General features: G+C 41.9%; 2 protein-coding genes across 2 annotated transcripts in view; one reads left to right on the forward strand and one right to left on the reverse strand.

The window, feature by feature from the left end:
- The window catches only part of adam15 (ADAM metallopeptidase domain 15), a 151,216-nt gene that overhangs the window by 115,118 nt on the left and 9,036 nt on the right, over positions 1-27,062 (reverse strand). The window lies entirely within an intron of this gene.
- Positions 276-14,598, forward strand: LOC119898207. The gene is made up of 6 exons (XM_038712397.1): positions 276-573; positions 785-1,156; positions 2,819-3,082; positions 6,722-6,824; positions 12,460-12,510; positions 14,309-14,598. The coding sequence occupies exons 1-5, from the start codon at positions 522-524 to the stop codon at positions 12,491-12,493; spliced, it is 825 nt and encodes a 274-aa protein (XP_038568325.1). The 5' UTR covers positions 276-521; the 3' UTR covers positions 12,494-12,510; positions 14,309-14,598.

A 27,062-nucleotide genomic window follows, 5' to 3' on the forward strand; every position in this document is an offset into this window, starting at 1 on the left:
GCGGCTGCTGCTGGGTTAAGATCGACAGTCTGACAGACAAAGGTTAACAAAGACAATACACGTTAAAGGCAATAAACTTGAGCTGGGCACTGAAATGAGTGTAAAATTCAAACACCAGCTAGCAGTGTGAAGCTACTTCGTGCTAATCCTAGAGATGCTCGACTTCCAGCTTTGTCCAGTTCTAAAGACACGTTGTCCCTTTATGTGTCCCTGTGACATAAAAAATAGCTACTGTGGGATACTGTCCCACAGTAGCTATTCAAAGTATCTTTCACATCTTAGCAGACTGGTTCACCAGGGCCCGTTTCAGAAAGCAAAGTATTAGAGTCTGACTTCCCAGTTTCTGACCACACACAGACGAGTTTAGACATTTTGTAACAGTGAAAATTAAGGGGAAGTGACCACGTATACATTTATATAAGCCTCTGAGCTTCACAGTCAGTCGGTGTCTTTATCAGCTCTGCTGCAGTTTGATCATTTGAACAAGAAGAAAGTTTAATCAGCTCATTAAAAACCTAAGGATGGCAGTTTGGGACAAAAAGGTTCCCTGGGGCTTCCTGTTAATGCTGACTGGTAAGACATGGACTTTATGTTACGTTAATGTTTTCTGAAACGCTACACATCTTTACTGATATTTTTCCCATCAAACTGATCAAATCGAGAAACAAGATCATGCAGCTCTGAAACTGTTCTTCTGTTTTCTGTTTCATTGCTGGACGACACTTTAACCGTCTCTCTCTGCATCTTCTAACTCAGCCGCCATCACTACGCTGTTTTGTTTCAGGTGCTGTGGGTCAGAGTGTGAACTATCCAGCTCCTGTTTGTGCTGTGACAGGATCGACCGTCACCCTCCTCTGCACCTTCACACCTCTGAGGTTTGTCGGTCAGGATGGAAGAGAAGTTTCTACAGAGATCATCAGAGTCGTCTGGTGCCAGAACCATCAGATTTGTCAGGGCTCTACCCCGTCTGTGTTTGACAGCAGTTCAGGAAACAACAACCCTCGTTACAAATACCTGGGAGACAAGAAGGGAAACTGCACTTTACAGATCACAGATGTACAGAAGGAAGACGAGGCAACTCTTCGCATCAGAATAGAGGCTGATGACAGCAGAGCACATTTTACTGGACAACCAGGAGTGAACGTCACTGTCTCTGGTAAGAGCATCACATGATAAAAAACATCAGCAGTGAATATTAATAATCATTTATATTCTGTTCAAACTTTATGTAGCGCTGAGTCAGAAACAGCCTGTTCATATTCACACAGTTCCAAACAGTCACAGCTAAAAGCTGCTCAGAGCAAAAAACCACAGGATCTACTGTCGGTTAAACGCCTCTCACCTCAGAGGCTGGAATGAGCGGCGAGCGCTGCTGGTTCAGACCTGCTTTACAGCGAAAATATAAACAAGATAAAAACTAAAGACTAGAAATAATTCAAAGGAAACATTAAAAGTTAAGATTCAGCAGAGATGGAACTTTTTTTCTACAATTAGACCAAAGTGATCAGGGTTATTGTTCAAAAAGTACTGAAACACCCACTGAAACCATTTCACCAAGTTCTATCATGAAAACTCCAAATGAAGTTAGCAGCACTTTGTGTTTGTATAAAGTATCTGATGTGAACACATGAAAACCATCAGATGTTCATAAACAGGCTGTTAGAGAGTCCTCACGTCAGGCACTGAGCTAAATGTCAACCTATTCGCTGTAAGGCTCGCCGTCAGGCGGGGGGGGAAAGGGTCCCGATGACCCCGGCCCAAGGTCCAGGGCCGAGGTGGAAAGAGCACCAAAATATTCTACTTAAGTAAAATTACTGTTCCTTTAATGAATATTTACTTAAGTACAAGTAAATTTACTGGTATAAAAATCTACTCGAGTAAAAGTAAAAAGTAGCAAACGTTAGTAAAAGTTACTTAGTTACTTTTTTACTTCCTAAAATAATTTATACTGATTTAATTAAATCAGATTTTTTGTGATTTGAAAAGGGAACAAAACCTTTAGATGTTTTCAATTTCAGTTTGTATGACAGATATTTTGCCAAAGCAATGGCGCAAAACAATGTTGAGACCTTTTATATTATTCTGAGAAGTTTTGAGAATGTTTTTTCTTCATGATGAAACTGGCGGAACAGATTAGACTATGACTGGGAAAAAGAGAAACACTGGACTGTTTATGAAGTCATATCCCTGTTTACATTCAAACAAGTGGTCATTTTAATGGGACTTCATAAGCGTTATATCATTAATTTATAACTAACATAAGCATAATTAACTAGTTACCAGCAGGTTGCTAGTGCCGTCCAACATCAGTGATGTCATGTACTGATGTCTATTTAGTTAATTTGAGCAAACTTCCTCCTCTCCCTGCTCTGTCCACTCCCTCTCGCTGCGACGGTTGGTGATCGATCCCTCTGGCTGGACTGTTAATAAAATAAAACGCTCGTGGTTAAAGAGCTGTCAAATCCAAAGGATGCCACTGACTGAAAATAGTGAAAACTGTTCACCAGTCCGGGCTGACGTCTAATCATCTTTTGTTTCGTCCAAACTAACAAACAAAACCCAGAGATGTTCAGTTTACTGTCAGAGAAGACAAAGAAACGCAGCGGTTACGCACATTCAGAGAATAAATTCTAATAAATTAATTTATAAAAATGTTCCAGTCGATTTACTAATCATTTCAGCTCCAAAAATAAACCACTTGATGACATCAGTGAGTGACTTTAAATGTGGATTTCAAGCTCTGACAAGTCTTAAACATCACGATGAACTGAAAAGGAATTTTTATATTGAAAATTTATTTTATATTAAATTAATTCAGATGGGACTAGAATGGAGATAAAGAGCTCCAGAGGAGACGGAGAGCTGAGAAGAGGTGAAAACGTCACTCTGTACTGCACTGCACTCTGTACCTTCCACCAACTGAACGTCACCTGGTTCAGAGATGGCCACGCCCTCTCAGAGTCTGGCCCCGCCCTCCAGCTCGGCCCCCTGACTGCAGGGGATTCTGGGAACTACACCTGTGGTTTGAAGGTGAACGTCAGCAGCCTCTCCCTGCCGTACAGCCTGCAGGTGGAGGAAGAAGGTTTGTTTGCTCAGTTTTTATCTGATATAATATAAATGTACTATTAACTTAAAGCATTCATGCAGCACACCTGGACACACCACCGCTCACTGAACAGATCTCTGCCTCACTGCCACAAACAACTGTCTCCACCTGCTGGCATGTAAAGCCGTCTGCTCCCAGCGCTGTTCCACAGTCTTCTATTCCTGTCATCATCACGCATAGACCAGTAAACCGAAATGTGCACATCCCACACAGAAATATTAGTAATCTCTTAAGGATTAGGACAACTGCACCAACTCCAGCACCCAGAACATACTCATTTAAAATGGCTCTCTTCAATGTGAGATCACTGTCAAGTAAAACTTTTATCTTAAATGATTTTATCTTGTCTGCAAATCTAGATTTTATGTTTTTAACTGAATCCTGGTTGCAAATGAACGACTATAGCCAGCTAGCTGAACTGTGTCCGCCTCAATATGATTGCTTTAGTCAACCGAGGGTCAGTGGTCGTGGTGGTGGGCTAGTGAGCGTGTATAGGAAAAATTTTAAATGTCATCAAGTACGCTGTGATGAATTTATCTCCTTTGAAGTTCTCACTCTTAAAGTTGGAGGGCTGCAACCTGTCATATTTGTTATAATTTATCGCCCCCCAAAACCACCTGGAGGATTTTTATCAGAACTTCCTGAATTTTTATCTACTCTGGTTTTAAATTATGACAGAGTTGTTCTTTGTGGCGATTTTAATATTCATGTTGATGACCCCAACAATGTTAATGCAACTGACTTTTTAAATATGGCCACTTCTTTTAACTTCAAACAACATGTCAAAGATCAAACACATAACCGTGGTCATACACTGGACTTGGTTTTTACCCTGGGTGTCAGCATTTCCTCTGTGGAATTAGTGGACATGACCATATCTGACCACAGATGTACTGTTTTTAGCTGCGATTCGCCTGTTACTCACGCCGCCTCACCAAGCTCCGTGTGTTCTCGCATGTTTAATGAACAAAGTGTTTCAAAGTTTTGCGCATTCTTTCAGAGCCAAAGCCAACACCTGTCTGATTCCAACACCAACAATCTGGTCGATCACTTCAATCATATCTGCTTGTCGTCACTAAATATTACTGCTCCTCTAAAGGTTAGGCCTACGTCTAAAGCTAGTAAGCAACCCTGGATAAATGACAGCATTCGCAGCCTCAAAAGGGAATGCAGGAAAGCAGAGCGCAGATGGAAAAAATCCAATCTCCAAGTCCATTACCTCAGTCTGAAGGATTTATTAATTAACTACAATAAAATGGTTAAGGATGCGAGAACACACTATTTTTCTGAACTCATTACTACACATAAACACAATCCCAGGTTTCTGTTTAAGACTGTGGATCAGCTGGTAAACCCAACCCCTCCTTGTGCCTCAGCTGGAAGTAATGATGACTGTGAATTGTTTTTATCTTATTTTACCAATAAGGTGGTGTCAATCAGAGCCTCTATTACCCCCGTGGCCTCTTACTCAGAGGTTCCTCACCAGCAACAACAGAGTTTTAACCAGTTTTATCCCATCGACTTGTCTGAGCTTTTAAAAACAGTATCACAAATGAGAGTGTCCTCCAGCCCACTTGATGTAATACCTACAAAATTTTTACTAAAAGTAATAGATTCTGTTGGGCCCCATTTGATCTCTGTTTTCAACAGCTCCCTATCTACTGGTTGTGTCCCTGATTATTTTAAAACGGCTTGCGTAAACCCACTTTTAAAGAAACCTGGTTTAGATCCCTCCCTCCCACATAATTTTAGACCAATTTCAAAACTGCCTTTTATTGCAAAGATTCTAGAAAGAATTGTGTCCAAACAGCTGCTCACTGTACTGGAAAATAACAAAATATTTGAAAAGTTTCAGTCTGGTTTCAGGAAGTACCACAGCACTGAGACTGCCCTGCTTAAAGTCACCAATGACCTTTTAATGTCTGCTGATGAAGGTATGTGCTCAGTCCTTGTACTCCTGGACCTTAGCGCTGCGTTTGACACCATTGATCACAACATCGTGTTAGACAGACTGAGGCACTGGGTGGGGATCTCTGGTACTGCTCTAGAATGCTTTTCATCCTACCTGTCAAATAGGAAGTTTTGCGTGTCTGTAAACAACTATGTCTCTTCATTCTGTCCAGTTAAATATGGTGTGCCTCAGGGGTCGGTCTTAGGACCCATTTTGTTTTCCTTGTATCTGCTTCCCCTTGGACATATTATCCATAAACATGGCATTTCTTTTCATATTTATGCTGATGACACACAAATATACTTGCCCGTCAGATCCACAGACCCTGGAATGCTGAGTTCACTTAACAACTGCCTTTGTGAAGTTAAAAAATGGATGTCAAATAATTTCCTCCAGCTGAACTCAGACAAAACAGAAATCCTGGTCATTGGGTCCCAGCAGATGGCAAATCAAATACTGCCATCTGCTGGTTCCCTAGTAAATCACATTAAGCCTGTGGCAAAGAACCTTGGTGTTTGGTTTGATAGTAATTTAAATTTCGAGCAGCACACCACAAAGCTTGTTCAATCATGTTTTTATCAACTGAGAAATATAGCTAAAATTCGATCTATGTTAACTTTTAAGGACACCGAGACCATTTTACACGCCTTCATCTCATCACGCCTGGATTATTGCAACAGCCTTTTCACCTGTTTAACCCAAAAATCTACTGATCGACTCCAGACTGTCCAGAACTCAGCTGCCAGGCTTTTAACCAGAACAAAGAAATATGACCACATTACTCCTATTTTAGCTTCATTACACTGGCTCCCAGTATGTTTTAGAATTGACTTTAAAATTCTATTGATCACTTTTAAAGCTCTTCATGGCCTCTCGCCTTGTTATATTTCTGACCTTTTAGTCCCATACGCACCAGCACGTACCTTGAGATCCTCGGGCAGAGGTCTGTTGTCTGTTCCAGAGTCTCGACTGAAAACTAAAGGGGACAGAGCGTTTGCTGTCAGGGCCCCGAGGCTCTGGAACAGCCTGCCCGAGGAAATCAGGTCGGCTGAGTCAGTGAACTCTTTTAAGTCCCTTCTTAAAACATACTTTTATAGGAGAGCTTTTCCCGATCTTATTTGACTTTATTTTATCCCTTTTATTTATTGTATTTTACTAATTTTATATTAAATTTTCATGCTCTCATCTTTTTTTTGTATTATTCTTTACACTTGTTAAAGCACTTTGTAACTTGTTTTTGAAAAGTGCTCTACAAATAAGGATTATTATTATTATTATTATTATTATTATTATTAAAGCAACATTACTCAGTGACCTCCACTGGCTCCCCGGGGCCTCCAGAATCAAATCCAAGTCCCTGATGCTACATACAGGGTGACTGCTGGTTCTGCATCATCTACCTGAACTCCATAATTCAAGCTCACGTTCCTTCTGGGCTGCTGCGCTCCTCCATACCAGGGTATTCATGACTTTCAATACTGTCAAAAACATGCTGCTCTTTCCAGTTGAGAAGTTTCTCACACTTGTTTCACCTTCAAAAATAATTCCTGACCTCTAAATTCTACTGTATTATGTGTGGACAGAGTGGGCCTTCCTGATGTTTGATCAGTTCAGACTTTGTTTGAATGTCCAACAGCTTCCTGTCTGTCTGATCTGATTCACAGGATCCAACAGTGGATCAGTTGACCCTCTGCTGATTGCTCGTCTGGTTTTCTTCACTCTGCACTCTGTGCTCATTGTCATAGTGGCATCCGTCATCATCAAAAGGTAACGTTCACCTACAAGAACCAAGTCCATGTCAGTCTGGTTTCTGCTGCTTCCTGTATTCAGCACTCAGTTTCTATGCGGATGACTCAGTTGTTTATCATGCAACTACAGAAGTGGCGCTGGGGCAGCTGTTGCTAAGGTTGCACATCTGCGGTTCGATCTCCAGACTGCATGTCGAAGTGTCCTTGGGCAACATACTGAACCCAAAATTGCCCCAGATGGCTGTTCCATTGGTGTGTGTGTTAGTTTCCTTTCTTCTTGGGCTCAGTGTATGAAATGTTGTGAACGGGTGAATGTGACGTAGTGTAAAAGCGCTTTGAGTCCAGGAGAAGCCTTTCACATGGTAAAATCAGGTTATCTCTAAACCTCCTTCAGTTAAACTCAGGTTAGAACTCTGATCATGTTAGGTTCAGAATCCATTGTTAGTAGGGATGGAGATCGAGACCTGGACCAAGAAGGACCTGATTCCAAGTATCTCAGACCCCAAAAATCAATAAGGTCCAAGCTTATTGATATTGCTATCGAGTCTAGTGGGTCCTACTGTGTAACATTATGTCTCAAAGAGAGACAACACTCAAGTCATTTAAAGCAAATCTGATTTAACCTGAAATGCGATGAATGAGAAAACTAATTGTGGCCAGGCTGGTGGTGGCGCTAAAAGAGGAATCACCACCAGAATCTAACTATCCGGCAACGCCACCTGGGGACTTCCACCCCAGGAAATGCTCTTTTTCTACTTTGACTAAACCTTTATACAAAGGCTACACAGGTTTATTGAAGTAAGACAGAGACGTGGCTCCAAAAGAATAACTTCTTTATTGATAATCGGTAGCTGGAAGTGCCTGAAAAGAGGATGGTGAATAATCTAAATAAATAATCAAAATACCATGGAATATCAAAGTTTTTTTATTACAAATTTTGCAAACAAGTTTTTATTTTTAACAAAACACACTCCCAGTTATTACTGATTATTGGACCAAAGTGGGCCAGGGCCAGCTGTGGGGAGGCAGTCTAACTAAGGGTGTGCTCCAGGGGTGCACCAGCTTACCCACCGCATGTGCTCACTGCAATTGATGGTCACTGCAAACTGGTTCAGTGCAAATTGTGTCACTACCAAATCGTGCCCCAGTGCCGTTAACACTACAATCAGTGAGGGAACCCACACTAGCGTGCCTAGCCTCCACCAAAAGCCTAGCACCACTGAAAAGAACAAAACAAGTTAAATAAAACACAATGGACCAGTTGGTTATATCTAAAATATAAACATAGTCAACTAGGGGAGTGCCGGTTGGAGGCACTACAGCCAGAGTGTACCAGCAGCAATGGTTAAAATCCTAATTTTACAAAGGCAAAACAGCAGCTGACCCCTACAATTAAAGACACATACATATTAACAGATTTATAAAAGCAAATAACAGTTACCTCAGGTATTTATCATACTCTACTTGTTGCTCCTTAAGCTTCTCGTACCTTAACACAGTGTGCTCTGTGAGGAAAAATACATCACGCCACTCCAGACAGGGAACCTTGGAATCAGCCAAACTACATAACAGGCAGGCAGCCGACTGCTGCAAAACATACAACCTCAGTCACTGGGAAAAGACAATGAAAACATAAGACAAGGTTTTTACTCACTCACCTACCTAGACATCACAGAGGGTTCATGTGGCAACAGACAGGCAGGGAAAAAGCAAAGAGGCAGCCATCTTCTTCTTCTTTTGATTTGATTGGCGGTTGGCAACCAGCATTTAGGAGCATTACCGCCACCTACCGGACTGAAGTGTGGAACAGATTATGTGCAGACTAACATGAAAACAAATAGACAAATAAAACAAAAACAAACAAACAAAAAAAATAACAAAATAAAAATTTAAATCCTATATCCTTTCCATTAATCCCGTATCTTTCAGATATTTAATGAGGTGCTTAGATATGAACTTAAGCTTAGCTTTCTCTACAACTGCTGCTATTCTCCTCCTGGCCTCCACATGGCCTCTACACTCAACCAGCACATGCTGAATACCATTACATTTTATACAGTTGGGTGTTTACCTATTTTATAAAGTGAATGGTTAAGCCCTGTGTGTCCTATTCTTAGACGGGTAGTTACGGTCTCTGTCTTCCGGCACCCACCCAGTATATATATATATATATATATATTTTAAGCAATGATGTTGTAGTGGCCCCCCAGTCCCTTCCTGACAGACATCTTAAAAGGTTATTGATTTTTTTGCATTTGTCTTTGTCCTTATCAGTGTGCTGTTTCCAGGTCAACTTTTCATCAAACAACACTCCTAACAGTCTGACAACTTTGACTTGTTCGAGGGTTTGATCATAAAATTTTAAGGACACTTCTTTATGTCTTCTACTACTTCTTTAAACACATCACTTGTGTCTTTGCACCTGACACCTTAAAACCCCAGTTATTTGCACACTGTTCCACCTCCACAATTGCTGCCTCTAATGTTTTCTGAATAAATTTCAAATTTCGTCCTCTTACCCATAGGGCGCCATCGTCTGCATACAAGGGCTTCCCAATACTTCTTTCCACTTTTGCAAAAATATCATTGATCATGATGTTAAATAGTACTGGACTACACACACTGCCTTGTGGAGTACCATTTTCAACTTTATGGAGTCTTGAATATTCTGTGCCCACCCTGACCTCTATTGCCCTGCCAAATAAAAAGTCCAACACCCAGTCATACAGTCTACCACCTACACCGAATTTATTTAATTTAATAAGTAACCCTTCCTTCCATAACATATGGTATGCTTTTTCAATATCAAAAAAGACAGCTACCACAACCTCCCCATTTGTCTGAGCTTTTTTGATTTCAGATTCCAAACATAAAATAGAGTCCATTGTATTTCTCCCTTTCCGAAACCCACTTTGATGTGGTGAGTACAGATCTCTGCTTTCTAGAAAGAATGTTAATCTGTCTGTTATCATATGTTCCATGGTTTTCCCCAACTGTGACGTGAGTGCTATTGGTCTGTAACTTGAGGGGTCTGATGGATCTTTCCCAGGTTTTACTATTGGTACTATGATTGATTGTTTCCATGCTATTGGTATTTTGCCTGTTTCCCAAATCTGGTTAAATAATCTTAAAACTACAGGAAGTGCACTATCTTCCAAGTGAGCTAACATGCTATAACAGATGTTGTCCTTCCCTGGAGATGATTGTCTTGTCTTTGAGATAGCCCTCCTTAACTCAAATAAGCTAAATGGTACATCTAAATCATCAGTTGTTGTGCTCTTCTGTATATTGACACCTGGGTTCATGGCAAGAGTGTTATCTCTGCACTTTTTGGCTTCGACTAATATATTATCTGAACTGTTTACTTTAACTAATGTTTCTGCCAACATTTCTACCTTCTCCAAATTACTGATTGCTGTTTTATTGCCACTTATTAACACTGGTATTATATAACTCCTTCTGATTCCACTAATTTTTCTAACCATTCCCCATTTATCAGCCAGTGATGTCTCTCTTCCAATCTTATTGCAGTAATCCCTCCAGTATGCACGTTTTGTTGCTCTTATAGTCTTCCAGACTATGGCCTCTGATCTTTTGTAATTAATTAATGTCTCTAGCGAATGATGTTTAACTGCCTAAATGCCTTGTTTCTTCTTTTAATAGCTTTGCTACATTTTACATCCCACCATGGTCCATTCTTTTTCACTCTGCTCCCTGTACTTCTTGGTATCGTTTCCTCTGCTGAATTTTATTGATGTTTTAATTCTCTGTATTTCTACAGCTTTCTTACTAGCCTAGGCAGACTTTCCTCATCAAAAACAATCATAACAGACAAGCTGTCACATCTTTCACCATTACGTGTTGTTTTCAGGCGTTTTGCCTCGGCTACCCGTGCTCCTACCACATTTTCATATTCGTGGGTATTCCCGAAATGACTCCTCGAACCTTCTTTGTATTATTGTTGATCTTTGCACTCGCTTACCTTCAATTTTGTTAAGCAGAACAGCCTTCCTTTGCTGATCAGTGTCCCTGCAAAAAACCATCAGTGCTCCATTTCTCATTACTCGTGCACTTTTCACATTGCCAACCAACCTGTTTATAGCTTTTGTTAAATGAACCGGGTTCCACTCTCCCTCCTGAGTCATTTTAATCATTACTTTGTACTCCTCGTTTCTACCTTCTGTTGAAGCTAGATGTTGCTCATTATCGGTTTCCTCTGAGTGAGAACTCTCATTTTGCTTACTCTTTTTCCCCGATTTCCGTTTGCTATTTCCCTTTTCCACAATTTTCCATTTTTCATTTCTGCCGCCACCTGTTTCCATTCCTAATTCACTTCCTGATCCGTCACTTCCCTCTGCCATCCTCTGTCCATTCACAGTCCGGTCGTGCCCGACCACCCTACCATCGGCTGTCCAACCGCCAAGAGGCAGCCATGATACTACAGCTGCTTTAAATAAGCTCAGGGGTTTGATCTGGGTGGAGCTAATTTGATGCTCCAGAGGTGCATTCAAGAGCAAGGCTAAAAACCTATAAGCCTGCATAGAAAACACACACCACTACATAATGATATTTCATGATGGGCGCTGAAATGCGGTCGTTCGCCAAAGACCGTGGTGTTTATTATCAGTGTTTACTCTCTGTGTCGGCTCCTACATAAGCACACAGTTACTCCAAAGTACTCGAGTTGACGACGGCTACGCTCGTTACTGTAAGTACGTGCAATAAAACGAGTGTAAACATGTAGAAAGCGTTATTTTTATCTGCTCTGTCCTCAGTCTCTCATCCTCTATGTTATAAAAGCACTAAGTCTTAATGTTCAGCTTAGTTTGCCATGTAGCTTCAAACTTGGCACGTTGTTACCTGCAGTGAATCACAGCAGAGGGGGAAGGACTGATGCCGTATGCAATGAGCCGTCTTCTTCTGAAAAACATGCAAACCTTGAAGACATGTTTGTTTGGTTCTTGTAGCGCCGCATGTTAGAATTGGGTTAAATTCTCGATATGATTCCGATGATGAAAAATGCCAAATCGGCCAATACTTTATGGGGTGGGGGCGGGATATGAGCCGTCCGCAGGGGAAGCAGCGAGGGTTTGTAATCAAGTGGTGACGACAACAATTCAAAAATAAAATATTACAATCAATATAAATAAATTTGACGTGTCATGCGAATATGCTTACAGAAATATTTTAATGTATGTGCAATTCACCAGTGAATGTTTTGCAACAGGAGGATGATACAGTTTTTCTCGATTGCTTAAACACATTTCTTGAAGTGATGCCTCCTTTTCTCAAAACTCTAAACACAGATCCAAAACAGATCTCAAGGTCAAAGTGAAGCACTGCCCTCAGACAGGACACACACACACACACACACACTACAACACAGTCTTACACACTGGGGAGACAAATTCAACACAGTTTTACACAAACTGGTTCTAAGTGATGTTGCTCGTGGTTCTCCCCCTCAAAAGCCTTTTAAAAGACACAACAAATGTAAATATTTGCACTATTTTTGTTCAATCAGACTTTATTTCAAACCTATTGTACTTCATTTATAAAGTAGACTTATACTATATTAATACATACATACTATATTTTAGAGTAAAGTCAGATTAAATATCTCAGATTTTGACTTTAGTTTTACATCTTTACAGGACGTGTTTGCAGGGAAGCAGCAGCAAGTGCTGAAAGACGCGACGGTGCAGGTGAGTCACTGACACATCAGACAAACTTCACACCTCTTATTATATTTAACATTGAACCTCCGTGTCTTTATGGAGGGTCTGAGCGTTCAGCCCTGCTCGCCTCTTCTGACTAATTAAGGTAGCACAGAAAGAGGAACCTTGTTTCTGTCAGAGGATGATGACACTTTGGGAACATTTCTGTCATTCTGACTGTCGTAATTTCCATTTCACATCAATTTAGCTCTTTTGCAACACGTCCTGTGAGAACACACCACCCTTTCTAAAACTTCCCTGGTGACAAATACTGTGTTCTGCTGTACTTTAAAACAAATAAGGAACTGAGCTCCCTTTTACCTCTGTGGAAAGTTATCAGGCGTTACAAACCAGCAGAAGTCTGAGTGACACAAAATATTAGAAAGTTCTCAACCAAAGTAAACTGCACCACTTTCCTGTCTTTTGGCCTGAATCGGGATGTCATGCGGCTCTTTATTAACACTTTCCCTCCCCTTTTCTGGTCGGCAGCGAGACTCCGTCCTTGTACTACAGCAACTAATGAAGTCTTATGAAGCTTTTTGTGTTGTACTTCGAAGCAGCGGAGATGTTCGAAGCTTCAGACGTCATCAGTCAGCTGGTATTCTTCATTAGACACAAAGAACTGACACAGGGACTTTAGGATCTTTAGGGTTTCAGTGCCGTCGACACGCGAGCGCACAGCATCGTCTGACAGATGCAATAAAGCCACCGGTGAAGATGGAAGATGCTGCTGAAGATGTGAGAAATGAAAGGTCAAAGGCCCGGTGCAGTGGTTCCCAGCGCGGTGCTCAAGATCCCCCAAACGGTTACAAGATAAATGTGAGGAGTGATTAGATGAAGAGGACAAAAAACACATTTCTGTTGGAAACATGATCCAAGACACATTTCTGTAATGTGTCATTGTTTATGGTTGTTTCAACAAAATATGAAAAATATGAGCCCATTTATGACTTCACAGATTCAGTAAATAAGTGTTAGATGTTTGGGGATCAAAAGTCTGGTCCTCTCTTCTCTGCACTGTTACGATCCTGTAGGGGCAGCTTTGGTTATTAGCAAATGTTGAAGATGTTCAGTAATAAGTTATTAATATTACTACTATTATTAACAAAGATTAATGATTAAAAAAATATTTGAATCGATGGCCGCTTAGGGCTTCCATAGATACCAACGTCTCACATTTACCTGCAAAAATAAGAGCAGAAAGAAAGAATTGTGGTTGGACATCAAAAAACCGTCTACTGACAAACAGTTTGCTGCCAAAACGTCCAGAGAGAACGTCAGAAACACAAGGAGGACGTCAGAGAGACACTGAGACACAGGCTGCTGCATCCCGCTCAGCTGCAGGACAGAAACAAGGTCAGCTGGTTTAAATATGCAGGGTCAGGGTCAGGGTCAGGCTCAGGGTCAGGCTCAGGCTCAGGGTCAGGGTCAGGGTCAGGCTCAGGGTCAGGGTCAGGGTCAGGGTCAGGCTCAGGGTCAGGGTCAGGGTCAGGCTCAGGGTCAGGGTCAGGCCCGCCAAGTCCTGGAGGGACAAAGAAAAACCCTTGAACCAGTGTGTGAGGATCTTTCCTGTGGCGCCCCCCTCAGGACAAACTCTGAATCACAGCTCCACTCCTGCTGAGCCTCCTCAGAGTGACCTCAGTGAGGCTGTGACTCTGCAGCAGGACTTCATGGTAACTCAGGCTGACCTGAGAGCTTTCTACAGTCTGACCGCTGCTCTTCATCAGCCGCTCGTCTTCCTCTCTTCATCTCATCTGAACTGTTTGAACTCTGCTTTCTGTTCCAGCCTCCAGACTCTGTGGAGCAGCTGTGACGTCCAGACGGCCGAGGCCAGACTGTCTGACACCCTCACACCATCATGTCGGTCCCTGTTTTACAGCAGGAATGTCTTTTAAATGTTCAGTGTATTTATGTGAATGCAGCTAAAGTCCACTGTTTACCTGTTTTGGCAGTTTCAGTTTCTGGGGCCTCATGTATAAAAGGCTGTGCAGCTTTCATACTAAAAGATGGCGTACTCTCAGAATTTGTATCTAAGCACAGAAAAATGTATAAATAAAATGTATAAAACCAGGCGTACACCAGTAAAGTTTTGGATTTTTCATCAGTTTTCATTTTTATTTCGTTTTGACTTTTTGATTTCAATTCCAGTTTAGTTTGAATTAGTTTTTAACATGAATTTGCTTCAGTTTAGTTTTTATTATTTGAAAATACTTAGTTTTAGTCTTTGTCGCTGCGCGATGCCAAGCTCAGTCCAGTTTAGTTTATTCACCAAACATTAAAATAAAAGTACAATCATTAGAAATCATGCAGATTTGTGAAAAGGGACGCCTTTTTTAAGCTATCTGAAGCTTGTAGGGGCCCAAACACTAAGCACATATATATATATTTGAAGTATTAACACATAGTCTAAATAAATACCACAAATCTATGAAGCACATGCTACATCTACAGTATAATTTCTAACCCACATACAGAAAAGCCTCAGAGCTAAACTACCCTGATCCTGCTACCCAGTGATCCCTAGAGATTCATTACATCAGTCTCTGGCTCTGACATCATGGTTAAATAGATGAAATACAATAAATGGAGGTGTTGGACAGCTAAGAAATAAGAGGATAGCGGAGGCCCCTCTTGGATCCACAACCAACAGGTCCCTAGCACCCTGAAGGCAAGTCTGACTGGAAAGCAGTTACATTAAAATCTAAACCTTTATTAATCAAAAACTAGATTCTATGTTAAAATAATGAGCAGCAGACAGTTAACCCAGAGCTCACAGTCAGTGGGCCAGTTCATCTCACATGCAGGACGAGCTCTGAGCCAGACCATCAGAACAAGGAACAGAAAACCACCAAGACTAAACTAAACTAAACACAGCTCGGGACAGTTGTTGCATTCATATTATTTTGTTCACGTTTGAATAAAAGATAATAGAAAACATGTTCAAATCCCACCAACCACCAGCTGATCCCTACCTGGTCTCCCCGGCTAAGTTAGCCTCCCCTAACGTTACATGGGCTGTCCTCCAAACAGCGGTCGCCAGCCGCTACGCTGCGGCCTGACGCCGCCCTGACCCCGGGCTCTCTTGATGGATAAAGCAATCGTGGTAGGTTTTCTTGTAAAGCCTCGTTTTTATTTTTATTTCTGTTAACCACAATGTTTTTTCACATCTAGATTTCATTATTTCGTTCGTCTTTGTTTACGATAATAACCTTGACGCCAGGTCCTGCACACCTCTCCTTTATACATCCTGCTCAACGTGAGCACACATGCACGAGCCACGTACCCTTCCTTGGCTCCTCCCATAAATTACTAGCAAATGACCATAAAAATGCGAACTTCACCTCTTGAGGTCCAAATAACAACGGCTGCTGCAACACAGGTGAAACAGAGAAACTACACTGAGTGTGAAGTCGAGGTGCTGATGACTGGAGTGGAGGAGAGAAGAAATATTTTATTTGATGGTTTCAACTCTTTGATCAGCAACAAACGCAAAATGATGGACGGAGAGGCTGTCAGCTCAGAAACTCATGGCTGAAATAAAGGAAACATGGCCTGACATAAAGAGTTTTTTTCTGATACAGAGATCGAGGTGCCTGTGAGGTGGAAGTTAGAAAGCACATATTGTTTGGTTCATATATTATTCTAACCAAAGGTTTTAGGTAGAAAGTTAAACTCTATATATTGGTAATCATATCAGACACAGCTGCCGCTGGAAACAGTGGGTATTGCCTACAGGTATTTGGGACGGTCCCGTCAGGTCGGTCTGTCTAATGCTGGACCGAGTTCAGCACACAGAGGCTGACAGCTACAGTTCAGTGATTTAATTAAACAAAAGCGAGCCCACTTACAAGCAGAGTGGCTGAGTCCAGCAAATCCATGATAATAAACAATCCAAATGAAAGAAGTGATCCAACAGAAAATCCAACATCCAAGAGAACAAGCAGGGGGGAACGAACAGGGAGAGGATATCACAGGAGACAGAGCACAACAAGCTACGATGAGGGAACACAGACTGAGGGAAGCACAGGCAATATATAGACACAGGAGAGAGACATCAAGCACACAGGGAGATCAAGAGGGGGAAGCAGACAACACAGGTTATTAAACACAAGGCAAGAACCAAAACACAGAACAGCCACGACCGACCAACAGAGAAACACAGAAAGACAGAACAGACTAAGATAACTGAACAGAACAGAGCAGCCTAACACAGAATGATCAAAACCAAATGAACAACAAATCAGGCGGAGATCACAATTAACAGACAGAAACCAAGCATGAGACAAACACCAGATCATAACAGAATAAGACCGAAAGAAAGGCGGGCACAGACCAACACTGAACCACAGGCACCAGGAAGTAAACTAACACCTAGCAGACTGGACACGAGACATCAGACAGACAGGACTGAAAACACATTGTAGAGGGACAAAACGCTCGACCGAGGCCCGCTGGAAGCCCAGATCTGTCCTCAATACTTGGAGGTCAAAAGAAGTTACTGGAGTCAGTCAGAGATCGATGCAATAGAGTTTATGTCAAAGCAAGACAAAATCCGAGTGTTAAAGCCCACTGAAAACATGGTGTGGAGCTTCTCAATATAAAGCCCTCGGCGCTCCCTAGAGAGGTGGGGTCTCTGTGAGATACCGCCTAGTATTTAATTTACTGTAGCCTTTTGTTAGTTCTACTGGTGTAAACTTCTTCTTGGTGATCTCCTTCGGGACTGTCCTGAACCCCGTTCCTCAATATTTTATTCCCTTAAATCCTAGTTCTCATGTTTTCCTTAAAAACATTAATTAATCTTTTTTGTTAGTTAACTTTGTCAATCACATTATTTGGATGCAACTATTCCATGGTCATATATTTTTAAGACATTTATGTGTTTTGATACACCAGTAGAACTGGTTTTGGGTCAGGCACTTCCCAGGGTAGGGACCCCCTTGGGCCCCCTTAGGAGCGTCTCTGATCATACACCATTAGCTCCCAAATTTATAGGTCCTGTTTTTTTAAAAAGATATATGTTCCTATGACCATACCTTCTGTTATATACAGAAATACAATCTGGGTACATGATCGTCTCTCCTTTCCCACAGAATAGTATCCAAGTCTCTACAATATACCTGACCTGAGGGTCACGCTGGTCTCACACAGAGGGTAGAGTCACACCTCAGACTACTGTTTAACACTCAGATCTAACTAGGGATGTTACTTGCAGATACAAGTGTCAAAACATAAAACATAAGGCATAACATACTGATAGATGATACTTTCTGGATAAATGGATGATATGGAATGTATTAAGTTGGATAAAAGATGCATTCTTACACAACAACATCCTGAACAACAGACACAGAACCGACTAAACTAATGTAATTAATGTAACTAAACTGAATAGAGCCGACAGCAGGCACACAGTGTTATTTATACATCTTTCGTAAAATTAGGCTGTGATTGTTACATGAGGGTGATTCACCGTTAATTCACTTCAGCAAAGAAAGCGGCGTGCGTGCTGTTCCTGTCATCACCATTGAAGCAACATCCTAAAGTCACTTTAACTCAACGATCAGGAACTTTCTTAGTCCCTCTCAGTCTGCGGGCCGAGGCGCCATGATGGATTCAGCAGGATGTAACTTCTGCTGTTAACAGCAAGGCTCATTTTATTTTGAAATCTTTTATATGTTGATCATTTCTTTCTTTTGTTTGGCGAATTTCTTTTTTTTTTAAAGTCCAAAGAGACAGAGAGCTAGCTGGCTGTCATCAAGCCAGCTAGCTGGACTTACCTGTTCGTTGGTCCTTGAAGGTCGGCTATGTTGAAGTCGGACGACGGCGGAAATTCACGACGGGAAATGTACGCAAGCGATTTGAACGGTTTGAAGTTTTTTTTTTGTTGGTTTTGGAGTTTTGTTTGAAGTATTTTTGGTTTATTGAACACAGACAAACACACACAGACACATTTATCACGTACCTCAGACGGGCTGAGCCGAGGTTTGAACCCACGTCTCCAGGTCGCCGGTCGACGTCCTTCCCCACTGGACCATCTTCAGTACCGATGAAGCCCAACAACCAGAGAGAGGAAGAAGATCAGACTGAGGGAGGAACCTGCAGAAGATCCATCTCCATCAGTCTGGAGAGGAAACTCTGGATGATGGACTTCAATCATTTGGTTAGTGAGCTGCTCGTCTCATCATTTCTAATAAAGCAACTTCTCCAGATGGTCCAGTAGTCAGAGCTGCTGGTTTGCACTCTGAAGTCTGGGTTCAAGTCCAGGTTTGGGTAAAGATTGTGAAACTCCTCTTCCTTCTTTTTTCCAATGGAAGAAATTAATCGAATCCACAACTTCTAGACCAGAACTTTCTGAGCTGCATCAGATCAGAATATTATTAAATCTGGAGTTCAGAGAAGAGAGAAGAAGATCAGACTGAAGGCTTTCATCAACCTAAAAACTTTAGTTCAAAGTCCAAACACGGTGAACAGAATGATCTGGATCCTGGATCAGGACCAACTGTGCACCAGTTGCAGCTGTAAGCTTCATGTTTCTATGTGGACCCTGGTGGAAGCTGTGCAGGTTCATGCAGAAATTAACAGATGGACTTTCTGGCTTTTGAGTCATGTCAGTTCAAGATTCACATGATGTTCCTGCCCTGTTGGCCCATGTGGTCCAGTGGTCATGTTCCTGGTTTTATACCTTGGACATTTAGATTCCAGTCTACTGTGGGAGAAAGATATTGTCCTATAAATTCCTGACATTTGGGGCTCTGAAGTGAATCGCTGTAAATGGATTTTCTGAACTTCTGAGTGGTGTGAATATGATGAGGAGGGTTCCCTGTGTTCTCTGTGGGCTAATGGTCAGTTGTCCTGCTTCTCAACTGGAGCTTATGGGTTCAAGTCCACCACGAATGACGTGTGCTTTTAATTTATGTTCATAATTCTGATCATTTAAAATCCCACAGTTGACAAGAGATGCAGACAGATTCAGCTCTGATTTCTTTTCCCGCAACGGAAACTGGACCAAGTCCTGCTGGTTCACACTTCCCCCCTGAAATATCCGTTCTCAAGTGGAGCAGCAACTTCACAAGTGTTCGATGCTACAGATTTGCGTGTTGAACAATCATCACAACATGGACGTGTTTCCAAAGAGGGAAGCCGGGATTCAGTCCTTCCACCTTGGATCCAGATGGATCCAGATTATCAGGTCCCCTAAGTGCCGCTGTTCTAACGCTGGAGCTTCAGAGGGTTTAAATCCAGACAGACTGCAGCTTTTAACTGAAAGAACTGCATTCTGGGTATTAGTATGGAGACACAATGTGTTTCAAATGAGTGTGACTGGAAGCAGTCAGGTCTCCCTGCAGCAGAGTCACCGTGGACCTAAAGTAGGACTATATCAGCCTGCTACTATCTAGAACATTAAAGAAGTGTTTTTACTGCCTGTTTCCTGAGTCAACATGCTACTTTCCTCAGGTTCCTTCATGCTCCTGCATCTACAGTCTGAACTGCTGCAGCTCTTTCTGGCTCTGACTGAATGTGTTTTATTTCTGCTGCTGACGACAAAGTCACCGGAAGAATAAAGCAGAAATGGGACCTGATGCTTTTAAGGTGGTATTTGGTTGGTTTTAAAAGGTTGTTTTCTGCAGTCTGATCTTCGTCTCGGGGTTTGATTAATATGCTCTGAGCAGGATGTGATCTTTGGACCGGAAGGATGAGCCCTTAACCACCAGCCTATTCAGTCACACTGTGGAGGACTTACTTTTAACTTTCTACACTGACATGAAATGCCTCCAAAGCCCCAACAGAGGGCCCTCCATGACCACAAATGTCTGGAACACCTCTGTTTTGCTTGTAAATATATTTCTTTGAGGTCCAGTCCAGAGTTGCAGATATCAAATATGTACAGCTTTTAACTGGTTTTATGGAAACGCTGATTTCCATGTAAACAATGATGCATTTAGAAAAACTGACAACATACAAATTTAAAAACAGCCAGTGCAAGTCAGTGGGAACATTTTGTTGAAACACCACACAGCTGCGTAAACCTGAGATCAACTCACTGCTGGCCTGAGGGGGAATCGAACTCATGTCTGGCAGCATAAAGTGCGGCTTTGGAAACAGACACACGACCAACTGAGCTATTAAACCAGACTCCTTATGAAGGTCACAATTTAATGTTTGGTAGATAAATGCATTTCCCATAAAATCAGCTGTAACTTGTGTGTTTTTAGTTAGAACTTAGATAGCTGAGCATAAAAACATACTTCCTGTGTCCACACTCCAACCAGGGAGGAAGATTTAGTAAGTGAAAGAACTGGTGAGAGGAGGAGATCTCAGACCACCATCGATTAAGGTTTAAATCTAAAAAACTACAGCTCCATTGAGGAACATGGTGGCATTGCATGAGAGGAAAGGATTGTGGCTACATTTGATGCCTGTTGAGTACTCATGAAGATGAATATGCAAAACTGGGAGCAGTTTTTGAAATGTTTGCTTGGTTTGAACCTGTGCTCTGCAGGTAAACTAAACATTTTCATTTTTACAATTTACAACGAAATCAACATCTCAGAAGTTTAAAGTCTGTAGTTGCACTTATGCGGAGCAGTAAGCTTTTTAAGTTGAGTAGGTTGGAAGAAAGTTGAGTCTTTACTCCCAGAGAAACCCATTCATTTTAAAATGCAAGAACAAAAGTGTGAGAGCTAAAGCTCCTTTCTGCATTTGGAGTAAAAGTAGGAAGAGCAGCTGCAGCATCTTTTCCCAAAAGTGGAAGTGAACCAAGACCTCCAAACCAGTGCAAACCAGCAGCCCTGACCATCTGGACCATCTGGACCAACAGAACCATCTGAGCCATCTGGACCAACAGACATCTGAACCATCTGGACCATCTGGACCAACAGAACCATCTGGACCAACAGAACCATCTGAACCATCTGAACCATCTGGACCAACTGGACCATCTGGACCATCTGAACCATCTGGACCATCTGGACCAACTGGACCATCTGAGCCATCTGGACCAACAGAACCATCTGGACCATCTGAACCATCTGAACCATCTGGACCAACAGAACCATCTGGACCATCTGGACCATCTGAGCCATCTGGACCAACAGAACCATCTGGACCATCTGCACCATCTGAGCCATCTTGACCATCTGAACCATCTGGACCAACAGAACCATCTGAGCCATCTGGACCAACAGACATCTGAACCAACTGGACCATCTGGACCAACAGAACCATCTGGACCATCTGAACCATCTGAACCAACTGGACCATCTGGACCAACAGAAACATCTGGAACATCAGAACCATCTGAACCATCTGGACCAACAGAACCATCTGAACCATCTGGACCATCTGAGCCATCTGGACCAACAGAACCATCTGGACCATCTGAACCATCTGGACCATCTGCACCATCTGAGCCATCTTGACCATCTGAACCATCTGAACCATCTGGACCATCTGAGCCATCTGGACCAACAGACATCTGAACCAACTGGACCATCTGCACCAACAGAACCATCTGAACCAACTGGACCATCTGGACCAACTGGACCATCTGAACCAAATGATTAGAAGCTCCAAAGCCAGGAAGTCCATCATCCAGAGTTTCCTCTCCAGACTGATGGAGATGGATCTTCTGCAGGTTCCTCCCTCAGTCTGATCTTCTTCCTCTCTCTGGTTGTTGGGCTTTCTCAGTACTGAAGATGGTCCAGTGGGAAGGACGCCGACCGGCAACCTGGAGACGTGGGTTCAAACCTCGGCTCAGCCCGTCTGAGGTACGTGATAAATGTGTCTATGTGTGTTTGTCTGTGTTCAATAAACCAAAAATACTTCAAACAAAACTCCAAAACCAACAAAAAACCTTCAAATCGCTTGCGTACATTTCCCGTCGTGAATTTCCGCCGTCGTCCAACTTCAACACAGTCGACCTTCAAGGACCAACGAACAGGTAAGTCCAGCTAGCTGGCTTGATGAAAGCCAGCTAGCTCTCTCTTATTCCTGGATTTGTTTATTTTGTTTATTTATTACATTCTTTGTTTGGTATAATACAAAATACTACTTTAAAACATTAGTAACCGCCTGAATACTGTTGTGGAAATTGTATCTTGCTGGTGAGGGATTGAGCAAATAATTGAGTTACAACAAACCGTTGTCTTAGAATTTATCAACAAAAGACAATAAACAGAGAAGCACTAAAACACAGCTGGTCCAGAGACTGAGCGTCTGGATGCTTCATCATTTACACAGTCCGGGTTTCTGTGTTTTGGGGAACAAAATGTCCCAAATTAAGAAAAATGTTGACAACATACAGACTGAGTGAACACAGCCTGGCCATAGAAAAGGGTCGCCACAGACAGAGCAGGTAACCACAAGAGGAGAGACTCTGCTCCCAGTGTGACAGGGGACAGGTAGAGACTCAGAGGACAGGTAGAGACAGAGGACAGGTAGAGACTCAGAGGACAGGTAGAGACTCAGAGGACAGGTAGAGACTCAGAGGACAGGTAGAGACAGAGCTGGCTACCACAAGAGGAGAGACTCTGCTCCCAGTGTGACAGAGGACAGGTAGAGACAGGGGACAGGTAGAGACAGAGCTGGCTACCACAAGAGGAGAGACTCTGCTCCCAGTGTGACAGGGGACAGGTAGAGACAGAGCTGGCTACCACAAGAGGAGAGACTCTGCTCCCAGTGTGACAGGGGACAGGTAGAGACGCAGAGGACAGGTAGAGACTCAGAGGACAGGTAGAGACTCAGTGGACAGGTAGAGACAGAGCTTCACTTTCTCATGCCCCAAATATAAAACACAAAAACAAAAACACTTTGCAAACATTTTCCAAATATACCCCGAATTCAAATTCATATCAGACAAACAGAAACTCCCCTATTTACTGGGAGAAATGCCCAAATGTGAAATAATTGCTACAAAATATGTCTCCTCATGCCAAGAAGTGAGGACAACCAGTGGAACCTCAGACTGATAAATAATTGTACAGATTTTCAAATTATTATTATTTTGATCATTTGATATTTTAGTACTTGTTTTGTTTTTACATTTGATACTGATTTCTTTTTCTATTTTTTGTTATTTATTATTTTTTAATCAATTAATTCTTTTTAAAATTATTATTATTTGTCTATATATACACACACACGTTACTGTTTATTTACTTATTTTATTTTTCTATATATTTTTATTTTTTAACACACACACACTTACCGTTTTATTATTATTTTATTTTTATTATATATATTTTTTTATTTTAATATATTTTTATTTTTTAACCAACACACACACTTACTGTTTTGTTTATTTATTTTATTTTAATAAATATTTTTTAAACACACACACATACGCTTTGATTACTTTATGCTTGAATTACTTGTTTAATGAAATGTATGGGGCTGATTGTTCTTATGTTGTATATATGATGCTTAAGCCTTAACCCATAAGCTCCAGTTGAGAAGCAGGACAACTGACCATTAGCCCACAGAGAACACAGGGAACCCTCCTCATCATATTCACACCACTCAGAAGTTCAGAAAATCCATTTACAGCGATTCACTTCAGAGCCCCAAATGTCAGGAATTTATAGGACAATATCTTTCTCCCACAGTAGACTGGAATCTAAATGTCCAAGGTATAAAACCAGGAACATGACCACTGGACCACATGGGCCAAAACAAATACCACTAACACAATGTTTGTTATTTTCATTGTGAGTAGTTCACATGTACGTCTTGTACGTGTTTATGTGAGTTTGTGTGCTGTTGGTTTGTGCCAGGGCTGAGCGATGTGGCTCGGGGTCGTGTTGCGATTGTTTTGGTGGACGTCGCGATATGACTGGGATGCTGTTTGGCGATGTCGTGACCTCGGTGACATTCCAATGAACTAGTCAGCCTTAGCAAATGTATTTATTATTGTATTGTTATTAACCATGACTTGCCAATAGGACTGCAGATGTGAATTAGTTTATGTTTTACTGTACGCTGTCCCTTTTAAATGAAATAAATAAATACTACTGCAGAAAACACGGTAGGGTGGAGTCAGGCACAGTGACTAAATTCCAGCACTCCTAAAGTGGCAATCATTGACCAGTTTTTCCTGTTACTTTGATGTCTTAGGTTTCCTGAACAGGACGTGTCTGGGCAAACTATCTACTTCCAATGTGGCCTTCAAGATAAATTATAACTGTAAATTAGACTGTACAGAAAGTTCTCAGCTCTGAAATCTACTCTCACTGCAAAGAAACCTGAACTTCTGAGTGGTGTGAATATGATGAGGACCAGGCTGGCATCTCTCCCTGTATACAGGTTCGGTGCCTGACAAGGAGACAACAAGAGAATCAGGGATCCTGTCTCCACCTGAGGAAGGTGATGGAGTCATGGCGGATGAAGGATTTCTCATCGGGGACCTTGTCCCTGAAATAAAATTCTCCCTTGTGGTCCGACCCTTTTCAGGCCCTGTTAGAAAAATGTGCTTAAGTGTTTTAAACTGTTGCAGGTTCGTCTAAAATAGAAAAGGAGAAGCGTCTAACACTCTCAGTGAACTTATAAAACAGGAACTGGTGCATAGAGCTGGGAAACGTCTACAGGTGAGAGACATGGTGTAATGTTCCTGCCTGTATTCCAGTAACATGCGACACAGAGAAAGATTCAGCGACTCTGTAATGACTTGGAAAACAGCGGGTGGAAGCAGCTGTTTAAAAACAGTCAGTTCTGTACTCACTGTAGTGCATGTATTGACTCCTTGCTGCAAGTAAAACCTTCATTGAAAAAGACTCGGTCATTCTTTGATAAAGATTATTCTAACAGGCCCAAGAAGAGGTGAGACAGACACAAGCAACAGCCAGACAGGAAAGGAATACAACAATCTCATCACTCATGAGGATCTGAACTAAATGAACTGTCAGAATGGTTTAACAGGAAAGCTGTGATTAAAAGATCATTTCTGTATATTTAAACCTGGGCCCTATTTTCACTTATTTTGGTGTAAAAATGACTCGTAGGGACAGAAAACTGCGGCTGCAGCTGGTTCGTGGCTTCTTTTAGCTCAGACTGCTTCACCAGGCCCCGTTTCAGAAAGCAGGATTAGTTTAAACTCTGAGTTTGTTAAGCCTGAGATGAAGGAAACTCTGGGTTTCCTGTTCCACCTTCACAGAGACCACGTCCATGTTTGACTTAACAAGTTAAAGCAAGTTAAAAGACTTCCTGAGACAAAAATGGGAAGTGAGGTTAAAATCTTCAAGATGTAAAAGCAGCCTCTGAGTTTCACAGTCAGTCGGTGTCTTTATCAGCTCTGCTGCAGTTTGATCATTTGAACAAGAAGAAAGTTTAATCAGCTCATTAAAAACCTAAGGATGGCACTTTGGGACAAAAAGGTTCCCTGGGGCTTCCTGTTAAACAACATGACAGAAGAGGACATTTTACTTTTCAGCCAGGAGTGAGCGTCACAGTCTCTGGTAAGAGCATCACATGATAAAAAATGTCAGCAGCGAATATTAATAATCATTTATATTCTGTTCAAACTTTATGTAGCGCTGAGTCAGAAACAGCCTGTTCATATTCACACAGTTACAAACAATCACAGCTAAAAGCTCAAAAACAGGATTTTACACTCAGATAACTCTAGAAATGATCCAAATGAAACATGAAAAACTGTTCATCAGAGTCCAGGCTGACGTCTAATCATCTTTTGTTTCGTCCAAACTAACAACTCTTAACTTTGGAAGTTGCTGCCAACAAAAGGATCGAACTCTCTGGGCTGTAAATCGGATCCCTCACCGAGCTACAGGGACAGACTGCTTGGAGTTCTCAAGTGTTCCACGTGGTCAGAATATTTAGTGCGTGAGGTTTTGGCTCATGCCTCTCCGTTCACATGTAAATGCTCCATATTCGTATAGCGCCTTTCTAGTCTTCTCGACCACTCAAAGCGCTTTTACTCTACATCTGCATTCACCAGTCACACACATTTATACACTGGTGGAACAGCCCCAGGGGCAATTCAGGGTTCAGTATCTTGCCCAAGGACACGTCGACATGACATCCGATTAACAGGCAACCCGCTCTACCTCCTGAGCCACAGCCGCCCCAATATGTGGACTGGCCAGACGTAATAAATCCCTAATAAACATTAAGAGACAATGGCTTGTTTCATTTGTTATATTTGTTCAATTCTGTATTTTTGCAGGAAAATCTTTCACAAGTGGAAAGAAGTACCAAAACTGGCACAAACACTCATTAGGGCCTGTTGTTGATAAAACCTGTCAGCCTTGCAAAAATCAAGATCTGCTTACTGAAAAATCTGCTTACTGAGCTCTGAACGAGGCATGAGCAGCGACGGCCAGGCTACATTGTCAGCAGTGTAACGGGAATGAAACCTTAAGTGAGTCTTGTCAAATAAAGAGTTCAACCCAGAGGTCTTTATTCTTTGCAAAAGGTCAGACAAACATACAGAGAGCACAACCAGTCTGGGAGTAGGAACCAACTGTGCTGAGATGAAGGCCTATCAAGGACGGTCAGACTACTTCCCAACATAATGAAATGATCACCAA

This window comes from Micropterus salmoides, unplaced genomic scaffold, assembly GCF_014851395.1.
Source record: "Micropterus salmoides isolate LMB-PRFRI ecotype aquatic unplaced genomic scaffold, ASM1485139v1 Ms_hic_scaffold_11, whole genome shotgun sequence".
Taxonomy (NCBI): domain Eukaryota; kingdom Metazoa; phylum Chordata; class Actinopteri; order Centrarchiformes; family Centrarchidae; genus Micropterus; species Micropterus salmoides.

Excerpts from the sequence above, each read along its gene's own strand:
- LOC119898207 (XM_038712397.1), top strand. The coding sequence starts at position 522 with ATGGCAGTTTGGGACAAAAAGGTTCCCTGGGGCTTCCTGTTAATGCTG. Across the intron at positions 1,157-2,818 it reads AGTGAACGTCACTGTCTCTG|ATGGGACTAGAATGGAGATA; the intron begins GTAAGAGCATCA and ends AAATTAATTCAG. Across the intron at positions 3,083-6,721 it reads CCTGCAGGTGGAGGAAGAAG|GATCCAACAGTGGATCAGTT; the intron begins GTTTGTTTGCTC and ends TCTGATTCACAG.